Here is a 25,003-nt window from a genome sequence, read left to right as displayed (position 1 = left end):
TCACAGTGCAGCTGGCAGTGAAACACCAGTCATTTCTCTCCACTTCTTCTAAAACTCATCTTAAAACAAGAATTATAAAGATGTTTTCATCATTTTAGTTTTATTTTATGGAAAATATTTCAAGAGTAAATCTTTCTTAGAGATACTATGGAGAAATAATCACTCTGAAAGACCCTTTTCTAATTCCAAGATTCTGTGTCAGAGTCAATATCATGCCAGTTTTTAGAATTTTATCCAGATGTCAGCAACATCAGAATTATTACTCCATGGCATAGTCCAGTGTGCATTTACTTCATTTAACCAGTATGGTTGCAATAACGTCTTCAGTGGAACTTTGTTTTTCAGAATTAAAAAAGTATCCTTTCAATTTATGTATGTTTATATGTCTGTTTTCTAGATGTCCCCTGAAGAAAAAGTTTGTGAGTACTGTGGAATCAGCTACCTAATTCTTCACGAGTTTAAGGCTATGGAAGAAAAAATGAAAGCAATGGAAAAAGAGATGAAATTTTATCAAGGAAGTGTGGACCGTGAAAAGAGACTTCAAGAAAAGCTACAGTCCCTTAGTCAAGATTTTGAACAGTACAAAATTGACAGTGAATCCAAAACAGAAAGGTATATTATTCTTTTCTGTCATTTATTTAGTTTGAAAGGAAAGTACAGGAAATAAATAGACTTTGAATGTTGTTCTGGAATTTCTCTATATCAGGTATAAGTTATACTTTGATACACCTAAGTTTGTTTATTAACTATTCATAATTGTTAAACCTAATTATTATAGTTTGAGCATTTCTTTGAGGCATAATATTTACTATTTGAATAATTAGAAACCAGTTAATTCAGTAGTCACAGTTGAGATGGGTCAAGTTTTATTTCCCTTGATATATATATATTAATTTATCATTAGAAAGATTTGTCTATCAAAAATCAGGTGAATTTTGGTTGTTTTTGTTTAACATTTGCTTTTTTTTTCTTTTTTTTTCTGTTTATTTATTTTTTTAACATATGCAATTATTTTCCATCATTTACACTACAGTAGTTACAATTACACTCCAAACAGAAGAGCAAAGTAAAAAATCAAAACCCCAACTTCTATTTCATGTAACTAGACTTATACAGAAATTAGAAGGTTATATAACAACTAATCACCTAATTTCACAGCTATCTGAAGTGGTGATCGTTATATAGCAGCTTATCTATGATACATTCAAGATACATGATACAATTTATTACTTGCCCATAAGCTAAAACACAGCCTGCTTAATACCTTTCCTTAAATTCTACCTCTATACTACAATATACTTGAGGTCCTTGCAAAAAAGTAGCTACCTTTTATATAGGAAAAGGATGATTAAGTCTTTGGTGTTGTAAAAGCAACTTCATTTAAATATAACCACCCCCACTACCAAAAAAAGAAGAGGAAAAAAAAGTAACGAAAATAATAAGGGAAAAACCCAAGACACACTTCCTAGCGGGGAAAAAAAACAAAATAACATTTGCTTTTAAATGGGCTTGAATACTTAGATTTATAGAATAAGGTTTTTATGTTTTAAAAGGATGCCAAAACATTAAAATTGGTACATGATTCTAAGTCACTGAAATTGGAATAAAATTAAAGACTGGGTTCTTAGTTGCTGCTGAATCTAAGCAGCAGTTTAGTCTGCCTAAAGCCACTTCAGTATGCTTATACAGACACCTTTCTAGAAGGGTGTTTGCTGGTATTTTATGGCTTTTCCTTTTTCGTATAAGTGAGTATTTCTCCATTTAAAATATCAACAGCTGGGGAGAGAGAGGGACGCAAAACTTGAGAGACTATTGAATGCTGAAAATGAACTGAGGGTTGAAGGGGAAGGGGTGGGGGGAAAAGAGGTGGTGGTGATGGAGGAGGGCACTTGAGGGGAAGAGCACTGGGTGTTATATGGAAACCAATTTGACAATAAACTATTTAAAAAAAATATCAACAGTTGATGTTAGTAAACTTTGAATGAATGAATTTAGTGAATATCATGTCTTTGTACAGGTAGGAACTTTGTTAAATCTCCTAGGATTAAGTGCTTCTATTTCATTTTATTATAAACTTTTATAATTGCATTAAATCTCAGTTGAACCCAATATTTCTTAGACCTTTACTAAGAAAATTCTGTTACAGTGTCTTGAATTTCAAATCTGAATAACAAAATATTTCATAATATTTGAGTACAAAAATAAGAAGTTTGAAGTATTTAGTTTAAAACTTCAGATTCGGAGGGTTTTGCCTGTCAGAGCAGAGACTCCTTTGTTTAATGTATTTACATTTTACTTTCTTTAATGAAATATTGCATTATGTAAGTCACATATAAACACACAAAATAAAATAAGTAAACAGAAGAAAACGCAAAGACTTACCTTTTTATTCTGATTACTTTTTTCTTACTGGAGATAAAACCGCTTTTAGTGGTTTGGTGTATATCTTTCTAGATCCTTTATTGTGCCTTTACTTTTATTATAGATATATTTCTTTAATGTAATCTATTGTATAGGGTTATATACATTGGAAATTGTTCTGTGTTAATGTGTATATATCTACCTTGTTTCCACTGTTACATTTTCCTTACTAAGACTATGACATAATTTAATTAATTATTTTTCTTTTCAACATTTAGATTATTTCCAATACCTATTATTATAGACAGTATTTTTTTACAGATAGTATTTGTATTTATATTCTTGTGTATATGTTTTTCATGGGATAAATTCCTAGAAATAAAATTGCTAAAAGAAAGGAAATGCCAACTTAAAATTCTGAGAAATAGGGGTGCCTGGGTGGCTCAGTCAGTCAGCTAAGCATCTGACTGTTGATTTAGTCTCAGATCATGATCCTCTGGTTCATGGGATCAAGCCTAGTGTCAGGCTCTGTGCTGACAGTGTGGAGTCTGCTTGGGATTCCCTACCTCTCTCTGCCCCTTCCTCCCTTCAAACTAAATAAATAAACATTAAAAAAATAAAATTCTGATAAATGTATACCAAATTGTCCTTTGACAAGATAGTGTTAATTTATATTTGACCAATAGTTTATAAGGCCATTTTCCTACATGTTCATATTAGAGTTTTTCAATTTTTTTTCAAATATTTACTTTTTTCTTGAGTTTTCATTATTTAATTTGTGTTTCTTTATTGCTAATGAGGTTGAACATTTTTTCATATGTTTATTAGACATTTCTGTTTTTCCCTCTACTAAGTACTTCTTCGTATCTGTTGTCCAAATTTCTATTGGGTTATTTGTTTAGATTTATTTATAGGAGTTTTTAATATAATATGGACATTGCACTTGGTTTATATATGTTGCTAATATTTCCTCATGTTTGCTTATCTTTTTGTTTATTGTGTTTTTCTGTGTTTATTTTTTATTTTTTTATATTTCATGCCAAATTCTGGTCCAGGTTCTGTATCACATTCTTTTGGTTGTAAACAGAAACTCACTCTAGCTAGATTCAGTCAGGTTGAAAACATAACATATGTTTAAAACTTTTATAGTACTGCTGTTTTAATTAACTTTTTAATCTATTTGGAGTTAATTTTGTCTGGTGCATTTATAATTTAATGTTTATTCTTTTTGAAATATATGGCTTATTGTCTCAATATCATTCATTTAATTTTCATTCTTTCTCTCTTGATTTGAAATGACACCTATTAATTTCCATTCTAGTCTATTTCTGGACTCTCTGTTTTATGCTATTGATCTATCACCTATCAGTGGGTGTCTTAGTCCATTTGGTCTGCCATAACAAAGTACCATAAACTAGGTAGTTGTAAACATTATTTATTTATATCTCACAGTTTGGGAGGCTGGGAAGTCCAAGATCAAGGTGCCGGCATATTTGGAAGGGTTCCTCCCTCCCACCCTTTCCTGGTTCGTAGAAATCAGTAACTTTGCTATGTCCTCACATTGGTGGAAGAGGCAAGGGGGCTCTTTTATAAGTACACTAATCTCATTCTTGAGGATAAAAATCCTCTGTGTATGTCTGTTCATTTCTCCATCCATTTTAAAGACTGGCAACCACTGATCCATTTGTCTTCATAGTTTTGTTTTTTTCCAGAATGTCATATAGCTGGAATCATATAATATGTAGCCTTTTCAAGTTCTTTTACTTAGTAATATGCATTTGAGTTTCCTGCATGTCTTTTCATGGCCTTGTAGCTTATTTCTTTTTTTAGCAGTGAATAATATTCCATTGCCTGGATGTTCTACAGTTTATTTATCCACCCACCTACTGAAGAACACCTTAGTTGTTTCCAAGTTTTGGCAGTTATGAAGCTTCTATAAATATTCACATGCAGGGTTTTTGTATGCATATACATTTTTGACTCCTAGATAAATATCCAAGTGCAGTTATTGGATTCTATGGTAAGAATATGGATAATTTCATAAGAAACCTCCAAATTGTCTTCCAAAATGGCTCTCTCACTTTTCATTTTTGGCAGCAATGAATGAGAGTTCCTGTTACCACATCCTTATCAGAATTTGAAGGTGATGTTGTTTTGGATTTTGGCCATTCTAATAAATGTGTATTGGTATCTTGTTGTTTTAATTTTCATTTCCCTGATGACATATGATGTTGAACATCTTTTCATATGCTTGCTATCTGTATATATTTGGTGAAGTGTTTCTTCAGATCTTTTGTCCATTTTTAAATCAGATTGATTTCTCATTGTTGAGATATAAGAATTCTTTGTATATTTTGGATAACAGTCCTTTATTGGATATGTCTTTTGCACATACCTAATTTTTCTCCTGTTATTTTCTGGGAGTTTTATAGTTTTGCATGTAATATTTATGTCTATGGTACACTTGAGTTAATTTTTGTGAAGGTTGTAAGGTCTGTACTTACTTTTTTTTTTTTTTTTTTTTTTTTTTTTTGCACTTGGATATCTTTATAGTTGCTCCCAGGATCATATGTTAAAGAGATCATCTTTCCTCAATTGTATTGCCTTTGTTCCTTTGTTGAAGAGCAGTTGACTGTATTTATTTATGTGGATCTATTTTTTTTCTTAAATTTTATTTATTTATTTTGAGAGAGAGATAGTGTGAGTGGGGGAGGAACAAAGAGAGAATCCTAAGCAGGCTCTGCACTGTTAGCACAGGAGATCATTACCTGAGCGGAAACCAAGAGCTGGACTCTCAACCAACTGAGCCACCAAGATGCCCCCATGGAGATCTATTTCTGGACTCTCTATTCTGTTCCATTAATATCTTTGTTCTTTTCCTATTACTACATTATCTTGATTATTGTAGTTTTATATAGTAAGGCTTGAAGCCAGGTATTGTCAGCCTTCCAAATTTGTTTTTTCCTTCAAATTTGAGTCAGCTATTCTGGGTCTTTTGTGTTTCCACACAAAGTTCAGAATCTGTATGTTCATATCCACAAAATAACTTGTGGGATTTTGATTGATACTGAATTAAAGCTATACATCAAGTTGGGAAGAATTGATATCTTGACAATATTGAGCCTTCCTGTTCACATACGGAATAACTCAATTTATTTACTAGTTCTTTGTTTTCTTTCATCTACGTTTCATTTTATTATATAGATCTTGTACATATTTTAAGAGTTTTTCAGGGTTATACCTAAGTATTTAATTTGTGTGGGGTTGCTATTGTAAATTATAATCTGTTTCTAATTTCAAATTCCACGTGCTTATGTTATGTAAGAAATTTATTGACTTGTATGTTATGTATTTTGTATGTTACGTATTTTCTACATAAGTGATCATATAGATTTGCATACTGCACATTTCGATAAGTTGTATTTTCATTTTCAGTTAGTTAGAAGTATTTTTAAACTTCTTATGGGACTTCTTCTTTGACCCATATATTTTTCAGAAGTGTCTTTTTTCATTTACAAGTATTTTGGAGTTTCTCAGTTCTTCTGTTTGATTTGTAGTTTAATTTCCTTGTAGAATAAGACATTGTATGATTTTAATTTTTTAAATTTGTTAAGGTGTGTTTTATGGCTCAGAATGTGGCCTGACTTGGTGAATGTTCCATGTGAGCTTGAGAAAAATGTATGTTCTGCTGTTCTTGGATGAAGTAGTCCATAAATGTTATTATATCAATTGATTAATAATACTGTTGGGTTCAACTATGGCCTTACTGATTTTCTACCTGCTATGTCTGTCCATTTTTTTATAAAGGGTACCAAAGTCTTCAACCATGATGGTGGATTATTTATTTCCCCTTATAATTATATAAGCTTTTGGTTCATGTAGTTTGATGCTCTGTTGTTAGGCTCTGTTGTTAAGGATTTATTATGTCTTCTTGGAGTATTGACTCCTTTATCATTACATAATACCCTTTTTTAGCTCTGATAACTATCTTTGCTCTGAAGTCTTCTCTGCCTGAAATGAATATAGACATTCTCACTTTTTTTGATTAGTGTTAGCATGATATATCTTTCTCTACAGCTTTATTTTTAATCTATATGTGTCTTTATATTTAAAACAGGTTTCCTGCAGACAACATATACTTGGGTCTTATTTTTTGATGCATGGTGACAGTCTCTGTCTTTTAATGGATGGATTTCGACCATTGACATTCAAAGTACAGTAAAACTTTGGATTGTGAGTCACTTGTTCTGTGACTGTTCTGCAAGATGAGCAAGCATTTCTAATAAATTTGAACTTGCTAAATGAATGATGTCCTGAAATATGAATAGTACATGATGCCTAATGTCACATGTTCACAACTGAGCCAATGGTTCTTGAAATTTGCTTTGATATATGAGTGCTTTGGATTACAAGCATGTTTTTGGAACAAATTATGCTCGCAAATCAAAGTTTTACTGTAATGATTGATGTAGTTCAATCACAATCACCACTTTTATTACTGTTTTCTATTTGTTGTCCTTGTTGTTATTTTTGTTCTTATGTTTGTCTTTCACCCTTTTTCTGCCTTTTATGGATTTGAGCATTTTATATAATAACATTTTCTCTTTCTTAGAATACCAGTTCTACTTTTTCTTTACTTTTTTTTTAGTTGTTGCCCTATAATTGGCATTATATATTTATAGCTAATCCAAGTCTACTTTCAAATAACACTATGCTGCTTCATGGGTAGTGCTAAATACGTACCTTATAATAACAGAATATTCCTGATTCCTCTCACCTTTTTCTTCTACCACTGCTGCTATTGGTTTCACTTTTAAGTAAGTGTGCATAGGGGTGCCTGGGTGGCTCAGTTTTTTAAGTATCCGGCTTTGGCTTAGGTCATGATCTCAGTCCGTGGGTTCGAGCCCCATGTCAGGCTCTGTGCTGACAGCTCAGAGCCTGGACCCTGCTTCAGATTCTGTATCTCCCTCTCTCTCTGACCCTCGCCTGCTTGCACTGTCCCTCTCTCTCTCTCAAAAAAAAAATACATAAAAAAACATTAAAAAAAGAAGGAAAAGAAAAAAAAATAAGTAGGTATACATAAATATTCACATATATATTTTTATTTTTTATTTAATTTTTATTTATTTTAATGTTTATTATTTTTGAGAGAGAGAGACAGAGACAAAGTGTGAGTGGGGGAGAGGCAGAGAGAGAGGGAGACAAAGAATCTGAATCAGGCTCCAGGCTCTGAGCTGTCAGCACAGAATCAGATGCAGGGCTCAAACCAACAGACCGTGGGATCATGAGCTGAGCTTTACTGTCAGATGCTTTACTGACTGAGCCACCCAGATGCCCATCACATATATTCTTAAAAGCATACATAGGGGCACCTGGGTGGCTCAGTCGGTTAAGCATCCGACTTCGGCTCAGGTCAGATCTCACAATTTGTGGGTTTGAGCCCTGTAGCTCAGAGCCTGTAGCCTGTTTCAGATTCTGTATCTCTCTCTCTCTGCCCCTCCCCCACTCTCTCTCGCTCTCAAAAATAAACATTAAAAAAAGCATACATAATCAAATATGCTATTGCTCAATTATTAGTTTTAGACTAAGAACAAGGAAGAGTGTTTTTGTTTTTGTTTTTTTTACCTTCACATATTCTCTGATGCTCTTTATGTTGACCTGAGTTTCTGTTCTATATTCTTTACTTCTTACTTCTTCTATGTTCTTTTTACATTTCTTGCAAAGCAGGTCTACTGGCCTCTAATTTCCTCAATTTTTGTTTGTCTGAGAATGTCTTATTTCTCCATGTTGGAAGGTTAATTTCACAGGGTATTCAATTTTAGGCCAATGTTTTTTTTGTTTGTTTGTTCGTCTTATTTTGTTTTTCTCTCAAACTTTAAATATTTCACTCCACTCTTTTTTTTTTTTTTTTGCTTGCATGATTTTTGAGGAGAAGTTGTTCCTCTGTAGGTAAGGTGTTATTATCCTGTGGCCTCCGTCAGGAATTGTAGGATTTGTTTCTTTAGTGATGATTCTGTAGTTTAGAGATGGTATACCTAACTGTGGAATTTTTGGGGGTGGGGGCGGGGGCAGAGTGCCATTCATCTTGCTTGGTATTCTCTGAGGTTTCTAGATCTGTGGTTTGGTGTCTGACATTAATTTGTAGAAAATTCTAAGTTATTGTCTCAAATGTTGCTTCTTTTCTTTTTCTTTTTGCTATTCTTGTTATGCATATATTACGCCCTTTATAGTTGTCCCAAAGTTCTTGGATTCTTTTTATTTTTTCATTTTTTCTCTTTGCTTTTCAGTTTTAGAAGCTTTTAAGTTCTTTTATCATTTCCTCAAGCTTAGAGAATTCTTTCCTCAGTGATGTCTACTAATAAACACATTAAGTTCATTCTTTACCTTGTTACAGTGTTTTTTATCTCTAGCATTTCTTTTTGATTCTTTATTAGAAGTTTCCTCTCTCTGCTTACTTACCTACCCATGTGTTTTTGAATGTTGTCTACTCTTTTCCACTAAAGCTCTTTTCATATTAGTCACAAATTCCTAGTCAGATAATTCTAACATTCCTGCTATATTTGCCTCTGGCTCTAATGTTCGTTCAGTCATTTCAAACTGCTTTTTTTTTTCCGCCTTTTAGTATGCCTTGCAATTTTTTGAAAGGTGGACATGATGTACTAGGTAAAAGGAATTGCAGTTAATGGTTCTAATTAATGCAGTGATAATGTGGTGGGTGGGAGTTGAGGAGAGGTGTTCAGTAATCCTGGGATTACGTCTCAGCTTGTAGTGAGCTGTACCTCTAGACTGTGAACTTCACAGATGTTTCTCAGTTGCCAGCCCCTTACCCCTCCCCACTCCCACCCTTTGGTGGGACAGGATGGCTAGGGGCAGTTGGGTAGTTCCCTTTGCCAGGTCAGTTGGGTTCTGATTAAACCCCAGTAGGTTAAACTCTGATAAGATAGTTTTTTCCTGACAGCAGGCCCTGATAAACAGAACGGAAGCTTGTGTCAGAAGCACAAGTAGATTTTTCTCTAAACTTCATTGTGAGGACCTGGATGGGCTCCTGGATGAAAAACTCATAAAAGCGTGGGATCCCTCTCCTCCTATAGTTTTTATCTTTCAGACTTGTCCACAGTGAGTTTCCAGGCATTTGCCAGTTATAATTCAGGATTTTCTTTCCACACATTGGTCCCCATGCAGGTTTCCCTTGTGGGTTTCTGCTCTGAGTTGTTGCGTTTCTCTGTATCCTTATCTCTCTAATTTGGGGGGCAGTGGTTTATCCTATGACCTTACTACTTCTCTAATGGATCTAGCAAGAATTATTCATATTTCACTTTGTTCATCTTTTTTACCTATTGTTAGGATAGCATAGTGACTTCTAAGCTCCTTACATTTCTGATTAGAAATCTTATGCTGACATTTAAAAAAATGACTTAATACTTTAAGTTTTTAATTTTTTTTTTCATGTGCTGTGTTTGTAACTGTACTCATTAAGCCTCTTGAAACCTGAATCAAAGTATAGCTAGCCCAAGAGAAAGAATAGAATGTGGTGGACAAAGGAAATAAGTAGAAAAATATGAGTGCCTAAAACTTAAAAAAAAAAAGGATGAATTTCAAATTACATTTCTTTCTAAAAGTTTTATTAAAATATTTTAATATTTATTTTTTGAGAGAGAGAGGGAGAGAGAAAGAGAGACAGAGCACAAGTGGGGGAGAGGCAGAGAGAGGGAAACACAGAATTGGAAGCAGGCTCCAGGCTCTGAGCAGTCAGCACAGAGCCCAACGCGAGACTTGAACTCTTGAATCATGAAATCATGACCTGAGCCCAAGTCGGACACTTAACTGATTAAGCCACCCAGGGATCCCTCAAATAACATTTTCTAACCTTGACTTTCTTGTTATAATAGGTTAACGTTACTATTTCTTTGTCAATTCCTCTGGTGTCTGTCATAGTCTAGTATTGAGCTGCCAACTTGACATTGTGGCAGAAATATCTTTTGGGGCTCCTTTGGGAGATCTTCAGAGTTCCTCTGGAAAAGACTTCATTTGAGTAGCCACAAGGAAATTCTATGTTTGTAGAGAGATTGATACTGTATAGCTAAATATATCATTATTATAGCTCCTAGAGTGTTCTATTGGTGTAAGCTTGTTGAAACTGTTAGTTTAAACTTATGATGCTCACCAGCTGGTCAGAATGACATGTAGCAAATTTTACCTTTTATAAAAGTCATCACAGAGTAGTGCACTGATCACAGCTGCGTGTTTATTTTAGAGAATTCAAGAACCCTAATGGCAGATTATTGGTCAGAAATATTTGTGTTTAGAAATGAATGGATTTTTTACATTAAACTTTAATTTTGAGATAATTATAGACTCACATGCAATGTAAGACATAATGGAGATCCTGTGTACTATTTACCCAGTTTCTCCTGTTCGTAACAGCTTGTAAGACTATAATATAATATCAGAATGAGGATATTGACATTGATATAGTCAAGATGCAGAACAGTTTCGTTACCACAGGATTCCTCATGTTGCTCTTTATAGCCACAATTACCCTCTCCCTCCTCTAATCATGACCCCTGGCAACCACCATTTCTAAAATTTTGTCCTTTCGAGAATGTCATATATATGGAATCATAGAATATGAGTCTTTTGGGATAGGCATTTCATTCAGCATAATTCTTTGGAGATACATCCCTGTTGTGTGTATTAATAGTTCATTCCTTCTTATTACTGAGTAGTATTATATTGTACTCACTGTATTAATGTACTATATTTTATTTAATCATTTACATTAATCATTCACAGAAGGGCATATTGGTTGTTTTCAGCTTTTCCCTATTGCAAAAAAAAGCTGCTATGAATATTTATATACAGGTTTTTGTGTGAACATGAGTTTTGTTTCACTGATATAAATGTTCAGAGTGCAGTTGCTGGATTTTAGGGTAATTGCATATTTGATTTTATAAGAAACTTCCAAATAGTGTTGCAATGTGGTTATACCATTATACATTTTCACCAGGAATATATGAATCATCTAGCTTTTCCACATCCTCACCTGTATTTGATGTCACCAACTATTTTTTAATTTAGCTGTTCTGATAGGTGTGTAGTGGTACCTCATCATGATTTTAATTTGCATTTTCTTAATGACTCATGTTGTTACACCTCTTTTCATGTGTGTATTAGTTCACCAGGGCTGCCATAACAAAACTATAGACTGCATGGCTTAGACAACAGAGACTTATTTTCTCACAGTTTTGGAGGCTAGAAGTCCAAGATCAGGGTGCTTGATTTCTGACAAGACCTCTTTTTGTGGCTTAGAAAGCCGCCCGCATGCTGTGTCCCTACATGACCTCTTCTTTGTATGTGTGAAGAGAGAGAGAGATCTCTGAGTCTCCTCAGTTTCTTATATGGATACCAGTGCTATGGGCTTAGGGTTCCACCCTCATGATGTCATTTAACCTTAATTACCTCCCAAAAGTCCGTCTCCAAATACGGTCACACTGGGAGTTAGGGCTTCAACATATGGAGTTTGGTGGCATGTATTCAGTCCTTAACAGTGTGCTCATTTGTTTTCTTATAGTCTCTTCTGTGAAATGTCTGTTCATATCTTTTACCCATTTTATAAATGAAATGTTGACTTTTTTATTATTGAGTTTTGAGAATTTTTTAATATGCCCTTCATACTAGTCCTTTTTGGATATGTGGTTTGTAAATATATCTCCCAGTCCTCTTCACAAGGTCTCTTGCAGAGCAAAAGTTTTTACATTTGATGAGGTATAATTTATTGGTTTATCTTTCTATAGATCATACTTTTGTGAAGTCTAAAAACTCTTTGCCTAGTCATAGATCCTGAAGATTTTCCACTGTCATTTTTCTAAAGTTTTTATACCTAAGAATGTGTAGCTTGAGTCATTTTTTCTTAAGTTTTTATAATTAAGAACATGTAGCTTAACCAAATGTGCTTAGGTGGAAGCTCATTACTTACCTGTAAATGTTCAACTACTCTAGCAGCATTTATTTAAAAGACTACCTCTCCTTCATTGAATTGCTTTTGCACATTTGTCAAAAATCAGTTGGGCACATTCATATTGGCTTATTTGGGGGTTCTCTATTCTGCTCCATTTATCTGTATGTCTGTTTTTCCACCAGTCTTATACAGTTTTGATTACTGTAGCAAATTAGTAGACCTTTATGTTAAAGGTAGAATGATTCCTCCTCTTTTATTCTTTTTAAAGATTGTAAGGTTGTTTTAGTTCTAGTTTCTTTACCTTGCCATATAAAATTAAGAGTAGGCTTGTGTCTGAGTGGTTCAGTTGGTTAAGAGTCTCACTTTAGCTCAGGTCATGATCTCGCAGTTTGTGAGGTCGAGCCCCATGTTGGGCTCTGTGCTGACAGAGGCTGGAGCCTGCTTCAGATTCTGTGTCTCCCCCTCTCTTTGCCCCTCCCACGTTCATGCTTTGTCTCTCTCTGTCTCTCAATAATAAATAAAAAAAAGCGTTAAAAATTGGAAAAAAAAAAGGCTTGTGTCTACAAACATCTTGCTTGGATTAACCTGTGGATCAATTTGGGGGAGAACTGACATCTTTTCTATGCTGAGTCTTCCAATCCATGAACACAATATATATCTACATTTATTTAGATCTTATTGGATTTCTTTCATCAACATTTTGTAATTATCAGCATACAGAACTTGTACATGTTTTGTTAATTTATACTCAAATATTTTATTTTCTTTGGAGTGTTTGTAATTGGTATTGTGTTTTAATTTTGGTTTCCCGTGCTGTTTTTAATACATACAAATGCATTGTTAGTATATAGAAATGAAGACAATGGTGTCCACAAATATGGACAGTTTTCTTTTTCTGAAGTCTCCTTTATCTGATACTAATATAGCCACTACTGTTATTTTTTAAAACTATTTACATGGTATACTGTTTCTATTCTTTTGCTCTTAATCTACCTATGTTATTATATATTAAGTGAGTTTTTTAGATAGTATATTGTTGAACCATGTTTTATTTTTTTAAATCCACTATGCCAATCTCTTTTAATTCATGTATTTAGACCATTTACACTTAAAGTAATTGTTGGTATGTTAAAGTTTAAGTATGCCCTTTTATTATTTGTATTCAGTTTGTTTCTTCTGGTTCCCTTTTCTTTGTTTCTCTTTTCTTACCTTTCTGCTGGTTTCTTGAACATCTTTAGGATTATATCATGATATGTTTATAGTGATTTTATGTATATTGCTCTTCATGGGTTTCTTAGTGGATGCTCTAGTTATTGCAATATAGACACATAACTTACAGTCTGTGTTCTCATTATGATATGTCCTACATGGACTTCTTTGGGTTTATTCTATTTGGGTGCAATAAGATCTTCCCTACATCTTGTTGAATCTATAGGTTTATATGTCTTGCCATGCTTAGAAAGTTTTCAGCCATTATTTTTTTGAATATTATTTAGGCCTACTTTCTTTCTTCTCCTTAGATTCTAATCATGAATGTTAGCTCTTTTGTTATTGTCTTACATGTCTCTGAGACTTTGCTAGTTATTTTTCTCCCATTTTCTTTCTGTTCAGATTGGGTGAATACTGTTGTTCTATCCTAAAGTTTATTGATTCTGTCTTTTGTCATACTCTGCTATTGAACCTATCTAGTGAGTTTTTCTTTCAGTTATTGCATTTTTTCAGTTCTATAATTTTTATCTGGTTCTTTTTTGGTAACTTTTATTTCTTTGTTGAGACTATTGTTTCTTTCATTAGAATTTTAAATTGCTTTTAAAATAATTTTTATGTTGGCTGCTTTATACTCCTTGTCAGAAAATTCCAACGTTTGATTTATCTCAGTGTTGGGTCTGTTGTTTATCTTTTCTTGTTAATGTTATGATTTTCCTGGTTTTGGTATGATAAGTGATTTTCCATTGAGTCCTGGTTATTTTCGAGGTTATACTGTGAGGCTCTAAATCCTATTTCTCTCTCTTTCTGTCTCTTTTTTTAGCAGGCACTCCCCCTGTTGAAGTATAGCATGAAAGCCAGATGGGTATATTTGTTCAGCTTCCTGCTGAGTTCACTGACACCACTCCAGCAAAAATGGGTTTTGACTCATACTGCCTTGTATCAGTCTGGTGGAGTGGAAGTTCACCTATCCCTCTTGGCCCCCTTCATTCTTTTCTGGCTAAAATGGGTCACCAACTTGCACTGCCTTGTGTCTCTGCTTGGGTTATAACATTAGCTCCCTTCTCCTGAAGTCACTGTCACCAAAGTGAATCAGAGGGCTGACTTACACTGTTTTGTTGCAGCAGCGGGGCAGAAGCTAACAACACCAAGGGATGGGGGAAGTAGAGTGCCACCCAGCCCTGCTTCCCATCACTTGATTCTGCCTTATTGATGTCAACTGGGAGGGGAGGCTCAGCAGCCTACTAGTCCCATTGGCACCAGAGGAAAGAAAGCAGAATGTTGAGTAGTTGGTCTCATACTACCTTATTCTACCTCATTGGTGTTGAGTGGGGCTGGAGGCTCCTAATTGAGATATTCTGACATGGGGTCTGGATGGGGAGCAAGAATAGGAGTGTTGCTAGTAGTGTTCTTAATTGCTTAATGTCTTTGCTGCTACTTGGTATGGAGGTTTAGTTTCCCACTAGGCCTCTCTGACACCAGGAGTAGAAGGAAAATGAAGTGGTCACTACTGTGGACTTACACTTTGTTCAGACTTGGTGCAGGTTGGGAGTAGAGGCTCAGCTTTCCCCTGGCCCTGCTGACACTGACCTGGTTGGGGAATTAGAGCATATCTTAGCTTCTGCAAGAGGGAAATGAAAGACCAATTCCCAGATCATCCCACTGACACTGCACCAGTCAGGTGAATTGGAATACATTACCTGCTTCTATGGAATAGGGATGGGGTGGTGTGGAAGGTCGACTTTCTCCTTGGCCCCAGGCCCACTGAAATTCTGGGGTGGGGGGTACAGTTGTACAGTTGATGTCTAGTTCGAGAGGATGGATATTGGCAAGAATGTTTTTGTTGTTTAGTCATTCAATTCCTGATCAGCTAAGTAGATCCGATTTTTCTTGGAGGGTTTTTTTTTTTCTTTTTCTTTTTTGGCTTGTGGTTGGTGGTGGTTCTGGGTTGGAGATTTCAGCGCCCTATCTGGGATATATGGATATAATTAGGAAACTCAGGGATCTCATTGTCTTGGTATTTCTCAAGTTCCAAGATTTATAGGCTATTTGCCTTCTTTCCACCTTTCAGAGTCTTCATATACTCATGTGTTTTGATCAGGGATTTTAGTTGTAAGAGGCAGGACCTGGGAGCATCAGGGCTACTCCATCTTGGTTGTGATCTTGGGTTGATATTGTAGCCAAACTAAATATTTCTTTGGATAACTAAAAACTTTTTTTAAGTAATTGATAAAATTTTCAGAAATAGTCACAGAATAGCTATTCACTAAATAGTCACAAAATAGCCGGTCAATAGCTAGTTCACAAAAGTCAGTAGTTTATAAATGCATCTCTATATGTCTGCTAAACATTTCTTCTTTGACTTCTCTTCTGCTCATGCTAAGTTAAGACTGTGGCATGAAGATTTAAGCAACTATGCAATAGGCCTGTCTATGAGGAACCAGACTTAAGAGTTCTGTTGATCATAGTTGGCTATTCTCACCAGTCAGATGAGCCATATTAGTCAAGCCTAAAGCAGTCAGCCTGAGAAATGGGCCTAGGTAGTAGGTACCAGGGTTCAGAGACCCAGACTGAGCTCACAGTTTGGGATCAAAACTGGGGCTCTTGGGTGGCTCAGTCAGTTAAACGTGCGACTTTAGCCCAGGTCATGATCTCACAGTTTGTGAGTTTGAGCCCCACGTTGGGCTTTTGCTGACAGCTCAGAGCCTGGAGCCTGCTTCAGGTTCTGTGTCTCCCTCTCTCTCTGCCCTTTCCCCACTTGTTCATGTTCTCTCTCACAAAAATAAATAAACATTAAAAATATTTTAAAAATTAATGCACAGAGTGTCTCCGAGTTTATAAATGAAGGAAATGGGAGGAAGTAGGGGTACTTGGCTGGAGTAGAGGGTGACTGGGCAAACAAGGCACATTTTGTGAATTATCTTCCCCGGCCAAATCTACCTTCCACATAGACTAGTTATATCAATTAGGAATGCATTCTGCAGCAAGTGGCTTTAATTTGTTTCTTGAATCAAAAAGAAGGGGTATAGGCAGCTCAGTAATGTCACCAGAGAGTCAGCCCCTTTCCATGGCTCACTCTTTCTCAGTGAATAGAACCTCATGCTGGTCTTCTTGTGATCTCAAGATGGCTTTTACATTGCCAGATGTCATGTTCATTTCTGGGCAGGAATATGAGAGGTGAAGCACTAAGGTGTGATCCCTGTATTAGAAGATCAAAAGCTTTCCTACAACTGCAGGGGTTCTGGGCAACTGACTGCAGGGAATTGGCTCATTGCTTGCTTAAATATCAGGTTCTCTTGTAAGGAAGAAGACCCTAGCAGGGCCTGCTGTACTGGGCTGTTACGTCTTCCTCCAGAAGGTAAGGTGTGCATGTTTACTTTAGTTCCATGAGTGGGAGAAAAATAGTGTCTCACGGAAAGAGATATATCCAGGATTTCCTTTTTAAAAAGATCTTGTCTTCTGTACATGTCTTGTTGAGGCTCTGCTTTTTCTACTTTTGCCGTACTCTCTGGGGTTTGTGGAAGTAGTGTTAAGAGGTGTACATTAAAAATGTGTGTGAAAACGGATTTTGAATAATTAAGATTTTATAGAACAAAGTACTGATGCACAACTGTAGTTCTCATGGGTTAGGGCACTTGCTAGGGAATCACTTCAAATCTCGGGCTTTTCAAACCTTCACCTCTCTTCTAAGTTCCTGATTTGTCCCTTGGCAGGCAGTGAGACTATCTGCAGTGAAATAAGAGCTGGTCTTAATGAGAGGGTGGTTGCATATATATGAACATGGGGAAGGCAGGAAAAATAAGATTCCATTCCATTGGATATTCTTTTTCAGGCACTGAAAAATGGCTCTAATAGACATAAGGTCTTCAACAAATACTTTGAACTTAGAAGTTCATGTCATTTTTCTGTCTAGGTGTATAGATATGAGTTTATTATGTTAATATTTGTATTGTGCATTACTTAAACTTTGAGAAACCTAAACAAATTTTATTCACATTATGTAGTTCTAAGACCAGCTAATCTTTTTGTTGTCTTTTCATTGTTCACCACTACTAGATTGTGTTCCAGACCCAAATCCTTGTATATACAGTGTACTGTTTTTCCTTATTCCTTCTCTCTGTGGACATGTGCCAACAGTAAATAGAAGTTGACAGGTGTTTTTACTATTGGTATAAATAATACTTACATGGGTGTCTAGTTACTAGATCTGGCAAGGTTATGGAGATTGATATTTATTCAACAACATTGATAGACCTATGTATACATGTATATCTTTTATTACCAGTATAACTTTGAAAGCTCTTCTGTGTACCATTGTGTTGTCTCTATAGCAATGTAGTTACCAAAATAAGGTACATTTTTCTGTTTTTTTTTTTTTTAAAGGAGGTCTCTTTTTCTCCAAGCTTTTTAATCAGCACTGTAGAATTTTGGTCCCAGACATTCAGTATTCTCTCGACTTATCATTTCCCCTTGGATTTCCCTTGCTTAAATTAGTTATTTATCATTATAAAATGCAATTTTTATTGGACTAATTCCTAGTGGGAGTTATAAGAAAGAAGTAGGGAAACCATGTATGATGTGGTCTAAACAGTAAAGGCTCTGCTATTCCCTATCCCCATGACCTTGCCTTGTAATCTTTACACTTTTGTTTCTTCACCTAGAAAATGGTCAAAGAGCCAGAGTTGCTTCATAGAAATGATACATTACTCTGTACCTGGCAGGAATTCAGTTATGTCATACTCCCCTCATCTTCCTTTTTTTCCTTTTCTTGTTTGTTTGTTTGTTTGTATTTAACTCAGGTTAATAGCATACAATTTTTCCTCCATAGATATCATCACATTTCCACCTACATTGGGTATCTGAACATTACCTAATATTATAAAGGAAGTTCTTGGGTCTAGGAAATATCTAAATCTCAGCTATACTAAAATAATTAATTCCTTTTTAGTTGGTGCCTTAAAATGCCTAGCCCAACTTTGAGATTTTATAGAAACCATAACTTTAGAATGTCATTGTTACTTTTATTTATTATATCCCTTTATTTCCAAAATGGATGGTGAGGTATTATAAAAGAAAATAATAAAATTAACAACTTGCCAGAAAAAAAGAAAGGAAGGTGTTGGACAAAAACTAAGAAACAAGATAAGTGAATCTTGAGGGTCAACAGTTAAGTGTAGTTTTCCTGAAAATCATTTTACCTGAGCTTCAGGGATTTTACATAAGCTTTTTGTAGGAAAAGGAATGGAGTAGGGATTGGAGAGGTAGGTTTTATTGAGTTTATTTATTTATTTAAGGAAAGCTGACTTAGCACTAGAAGAAATCTTTAAGGAATCCACAGGAAATAACTAGAAGGGCAGTTAGGCCCTATCTGTGTAGCTTGAAGCCATTCCTGGTAGGTGACAGGTGGCTGCTCCACTAGTGCTGCTGTTCATTAAGGAGGCAGCAAAACTTTTCTAAAGAACACAGCCTCAGTTTACCTTTCTGGTAGCTTTCTCTAGCTCTTCATCTCTCTACCCACCTCCTTACTTGCCACCAGACCTAAAAAAACAAGTCAGATCATGTTATTTTGGCTTAGGAATAGGATAGATTTTTATTTATTACAAATTCGAATTAATCTAACTTGCAAAAAGTATGCAATTTGATTTCTTCTAAGATTATTTACATTTTTCTAAAGAGGAACAGTTTCAAATTAGAGAAAAATGAATTAACTCACCCAGTGAGGTATGATCAACAACTCCTGTTATATTCATTTTGTAGATGGATAAACAAACAAAACGAGTAAATAATAGTGTCACACAGCTGATTGACTACATTGTCTTTTCTATATTAATATTTGGATTAGTTGAATAAAAAATGTAGCTATGGCAAATGATAGCATGAAGATGCTGTCATTGGAGTCTTGTTTGTGAAGGGACAGGGCGCACCAGATCTTGAGTCTTGCCTTATTGCACTGAAGAAACCCACTGTATAGAAAACCAATCAGTATTAGCAAGAAATGGGTTAGTTGAGTTGGCAGATCTATTAGGAAAGGTGTCCCTGGAAACAATGTGAAGAACTGAACAAGAAATCTTCATGTATTACATGCCTTTTTAAAAAGCGAACTGAAGATGTGATGAAACTGTAAAATGCTTTCGTTAGGCAAAGTGACTCCACATCTGAAATGACTAATTTGGACATCCATTCTTTGCTTATACTCTCTTCACTTTCCAACTTGGTCAGTTTCATTGAGGCCTGAAGTCTATTGCTATCTCTACCTTCTCTGTCTCTTTATGTTATTACATTTTTCCTATTCAACTTAGCTTCCATAGTCTGTGATGTCAACTATTCCTTTGACAGCATGTTAAAGTCCCTGTCCCATTATTCTTATATCAGCCTAGAAAACCTCTAGTGTGGATGACTGCAGCTACCACACACTGGTACCCTAGCTTCCAGGAACCTGATACTACCTATTATTTCCTTTGTCTTGAGTACTTTTTACTTTCTCTTTTCCTACAAACTTCTTCCTTTCCAACAGTATTCCTTTGGACTCCAAACAAATAAAGGAAAAGTTCACTCAGTCTGAGGCTTCTTCCAGCAACTGCCTTAGCCCCTTCTTCCTTCAATGTTAGTCTTATTAAATAAATTATCTGAACTTACTGCTTCCATTTTCTTCCATACACACCCTGGCTTACCATAAACTGGCTTCACCTGGTATCATTTCACAGAATATGTTCTAATTCAGGAGCCAGTTACTTCCATGTTACTAAATCTAAAAGAAATGCTAGTTCTAATTTTTTCTGGACATGATAGCCAGCATTGACACAGTACTTTACTTGTTCTATTCAAAATAATCTTCTTTTACTTCCAGCATATCATATTCTTTTGGTTTTTATGTGGCTTCTTGTAACTGTTGCTTCTCATTGTCCCTTCCTGGCCTCTTCACTTCTTTCTGCTCTGGAAGACTTTCAGGGCTTTGTCCATAGCTCTTTTCTAGTTTTATTCTACATTCTCTCTTTACTTTCTAGTTTACCTTATCCCATCTCAAGACTTCAGTTACCCACTTTGGGTTGTAGGCTTATGAATCTCTATTCCTACTTCGAATTTCTCCTCTGAGCTCCAGATTAATCTATTCAACTTTACATTCATCATCTCTACTCAGAGGCATCACAGCTTCAACAGTGCCCCAAAGTGAGCTGGTCATCTCCTTGCAGATCTGATACCTGGTGTTTCTAAGTTAAGAAAATGTTACCCTCATTATCACCATGCAGCATTAAGATTGTTGATAGTCTGCTTTCTATAGTCAGACTGCCTGGGTTTGAATCTTGGCACCACACGTTATGAGTGGTGTGGACTTGGGTAAATTACTTAAATAAGTACTCTTTGTCTTAGCTTCCTACTCTTTAAAAAGACAGTAATAATGCTGCCTATATCACAGGATTATTCTGAGTATTAAGTAGGGTTGTTATAAGGTATATGTATATATGTAAATTTATCAAAATACACAAATTACATATATAACAAACTATAATTGTTTGTCATCAATCCTAGGCATCATTCTTAATTCTTCCTATTTTATTACCGTCCTCTTGAGTATCTCTTAAATCTGCCTCTATACCTCTCAAACCATACAGCCACCATCCTGATCCATTCTCTGTTTGGACATCTGCAGTAGTCTCCTTACATGACCTATTGCCTATTTCTAATCCATTCTTTATTCTGAAACCTAGGTCAGATACATACCTGACCATTACACTTTACCTGCCATGGGTTCGCACTGTTTTTAGAATAAAGTTCCAAATCCTCTTTATGGTTTGAGACTCTGTAGGATCTCTGGCTCTTGATTATCCCTCCAGGCTCACTCTCTATGTTCCAGTCACCTTAGACTTTTTTTTTCCAGTTCCTAAAAGGTACCATGCTGTCACCTCTCACCCTTTAAATATACTGTAACATCTGCTGGGGATTTCTTCCCTTTCACCATCTTTTCTCTACTCTTTTTTGCTAGTCTTAGCTAAAGTGTCAAATCCTCAGGAAGGTATTCCTTGACCCCTGATGGGTTTTGCAGTTAGGGCAATGCCTCCATCATCTAGTGAATTAGGATGTATTTGTTATGATTCTACTCTTTGAAAGAGATTGTAAGAGTTGGTATAACTTAACCTTAAATGTTAGAGTTCACTAATGAACTCATTTGGGCTTGGCTTTCTGTTTGAGAGTTTATTGATTATCTTGCAATCTTTTTAATAAATGTAGTCTTAATCAGGTTATCTATTTATTCCTGTGTGAGTTTTTGCGATTCTTTCAAGAAATTGGTCCACTTTACTTGTCACCAAATTTGTGGGCATAGAGTTGTTCATAGCATTCCTTTATTATCCTTTTATTGTTCATGATATTTGCAGTGATATCTCTCCTCTTTCATTTATGTCATTAATAATTAGTCTTCTCTCTTTTTTTAGGTAGCCTGGTTAGAAAATTTTCCATTTTATTGATATTTTTCTCAAAGAAACAAGTTTTTGGTTTTGTTGATTTTCTCAGTGGATTTCCTATTTTCAGTTTCATTGATTTCTTATCTGATCTAAGTCTTATTTATTTTCTTATTTTGGATTTAACTTGCTCTTATTTTTCTAGTTCTAAAATAGAAGCTTAGATTATTGATTTTTTATCTTTATTCTCTTCTAGTCTATACATTCAATACTGTAATTTCTCCTCTAAACACTGTATGTTTTCCTGCATCCCACAGAGTTTGGTAGGTTTTATGTTTTCATTTTTATTTAGTTTAAAATATTCTTCAGTTTCTTTTGAGAATTCTTCCCTGACTTATATTATTTAGAGGTATGTTATATGTTCTACAAACTTTGGGGGATTTTCCAGATATCTGTCTGTTACTGATTTCTAGTTTAATTCCATTGTGGTCTGAAAGAACAAACAGTATATGATTTCTATTCTTTTAAATTTGTTAAGGTGTGTTTTATGATACAGAAGGTAGTCTTTTATGGTGAATGATCCATGTGAAGTTTAAAAGAATGTATATTCTGCTCTTGTTGGATGTGATCTATAGATGTCAGTTATATCAGTTGTAATGGTGTTGGTGAGTTCAAATATGTCTTTACTGATTTTCTCTCTACTGGATCTGCCCATTTCTTATAGAGGGGTGTTGAAGTTTCCAACTATAGTAGTGGATGCATGTACTTCTCCTTGCAGTTCTATCAGTTTTTGTCACAGGTTGTTTGACTTATGTCTTTTTGGAGAATTGACCACTTTCTCATTATATAATTCCTTTCTTTTTCCCTGATAACTTTTCTTTCTTTAAAATTTGTTCTGTCTGAAGTTAATATGGTTACTCCTACTTATTACTATTGTTAGCTAATCAAAATGGTTTATTTTCCTTTATCTATTTACTTTTGGTCTATACGTATCTTTATATTTAAAGTGAGTTTCTTGCAGACAATATGGAGTTGGTTTGTGTTTTTTAATTCATTCTGATAATCCCTGTCTTTTAACTGGTGCACTAAGACCTTTGACATTTAAAATAATATTGATCTAGTTGGATTAGTATCTACCATATTTGCCACTGTTTTTTATTTGTTACCCTTGGTTTTTGTTCTTATTTTGTCTTCTACTCTTTCTCTGTGTAGTTGAGCATTTTATATGATTCTGCTTACTCTCCTTTATTAGTCTGTCAGTTTTACTTTTTTTTCTTTTTTAGTGATTACCCTAGAATTTGTAATAGACATATACAACTAATCCAAGTTCACTTTCATATAACACTAGACACATCACAGGTAATATTGTGTGTACCTATAATTACAAAATAATCCTGATTCCTTACTTTGGTCCCTGTGTCATTGCTGTCATTCATTTCACTTATATAAAAGTATACATACATTTGGATGGCTCAGTAAGTTAAGTGTCTGACTTCCTCCCAGGTCATGATCTTGTGGTTCATGAGTTTGAGCCCCGCGCCTGGCTCTGTACTAACAGCTCAGAGCCTGGAGCCTGCTTCAGATTCTGTGTCTCCCTCTCTCTCTCTTCATCCCCCTCTCATACTCTGTCTCTCTCTCAAAAATAAATGAAAATTTAAGAAATAATAAAAGCTTATATAAAGCCATACATATACATAAGAATACGTAAGTACATTGCTGCTATGATGAATTAGGAATAAGAAAAATAAGTTTTTTTACTTCCACTTATTCCTTCTTTGATGCTTTTCTCTTTAAATAGATCCATATCTTTGACTGGCTTTCCCTCTCTCTAAAGAACTTCTTTAATATTCCTTATCAGGCAGATATACTAAATAGAATAGTATATATACTATATACCAGCAACAAATTCCATCAATTTTTATTTGTCTGAGGAAGTCTTTATTTCTCCTTCACTTTTAAAGGATAATTTTGCAGCATACAGAATCCTAGGTTGGTATTTTTTTCTTTTTTTCTTTTTTCCCCTCTAAACCCTTTGAATATTTCACTCCACTGTCTTCTTGTTTGCTTGGGTTTTGAGGAAAAGTCAGATATAAATCTTATTTTTGTTCTTATATAGATAAGGTGTCTTTGCCTCTCAATTTTTTATTTTTGATTTTTCTGTAGTTTGGAGATGATACATCTACGTGTTGTTTTGGGAGCATTTATCCTGCTTGGTGTTTTCTGAGGTTCCTGGGTCTGTGCTTTAGTGTCTGACATTAATTTGGAAAATTCCCAGTCATTATTGTTTCCAATATTTCCTCTGTTCCTTCTCTTTTTCTTCTTCTGGTATTCTCAGTGCATGTGTTACACTTTTGTAGTTGTCCTATAATACTTGGATATTATATTCTGTTTTTTTTAAGTCTTCCCTTTGATTTTTTAGGTTTCAAAGATTCTATTAATATATCCTCTAGCTCAGAGATCCGTTTCTTAGCCATGTTCTCTACTAAGCCCATTAAAGGCATTCTGTATTCTGTAACAATGTTTCTGGTCTCTGGCATTTCTTTTTGTTTTTTTCTTAGAAATTCCATCTTTCTGCCTACATTGTCCATCTTTTCTTGCATCTTCTCTACTTTATCCATTAGTGCCCTTAGCATATTAATCGTAACTGTTTTAAATTCACAGTCTGATAATTTCAATATTGCTAGCATATCTGATTCTGATGTTTGTTCTGTCCCTTCAGATTATGTTTTTTGCCTTTTGGGATGCCTTGTAATTTTTTCCTGATAGCCATACATGTTTTACTGTGTAAAGGTAACTTCTGTCAATAGGCTTCAGAAATATGGTAGTGAGATATAGGGAGACAGGAAGCAGTCTGTAGGCCTGTAATTAAGTCTCAGTCTTGGAGTGAGCCTCTGGACTGTGAACTTCTTAAGATTCTCAGTTCTATTCTGTCAAGGACAGAAATTACATGCTGGGTTTTTTTACCCCCCTAGGGAGTGTGTCTTAGGTTTCTCCCTTATTATTTTCTTTGCTTTTTTTTTTTTCCTCTTCTTTTTATGGTGGTGGGGGTGGTTATGTTTAAATGAAGTTGCTTTTACAACAC

At 35.0% G+C, this 25,003-nt stretch overlaps 1 protein-coding gene across 1 annotated transcript in view; it reads left to right on the top strand.

The window, feature by feature from the left end:
- Nucleotides 1-25,003, top strand: part of LEKR1 (leucine, glutamate and lysine rich 1) — a 186,476-nt gene that overhangs the window by 23,536 nt on the left and 137,937 nt on the right. Inside the window, exon 3 of the mRNA XM_029939996.1 lies at nt 398-612. Coding sequence (XP_029795856.1) covers nt 398-612 — 215 coding nt within the window. The remainder of the gene's footprint in view (nt 1-397; nt 613-25,003) is intronic.

The sequence above is a fragment of the Suricata suricatta genome, chromosome 5 (assembly GCF_006229205.1).
Source record: "Suricata suricatta isolate VVHF042 chromosome 5, meerkat_22Aug2017_6uvM2_HiC, whole genome shotgun sequence".
Taxonomy (NCBI): Eukaryota; Metazoa; Chordata; class Mammalia; order Carnivora; family Herpestidae; genus Suricata; species Suricata suricatta.
Note: the sequence above shows the minus strand (reverse complement) of the source record. Positions and strands in the feature narration are given on the sequence as shown.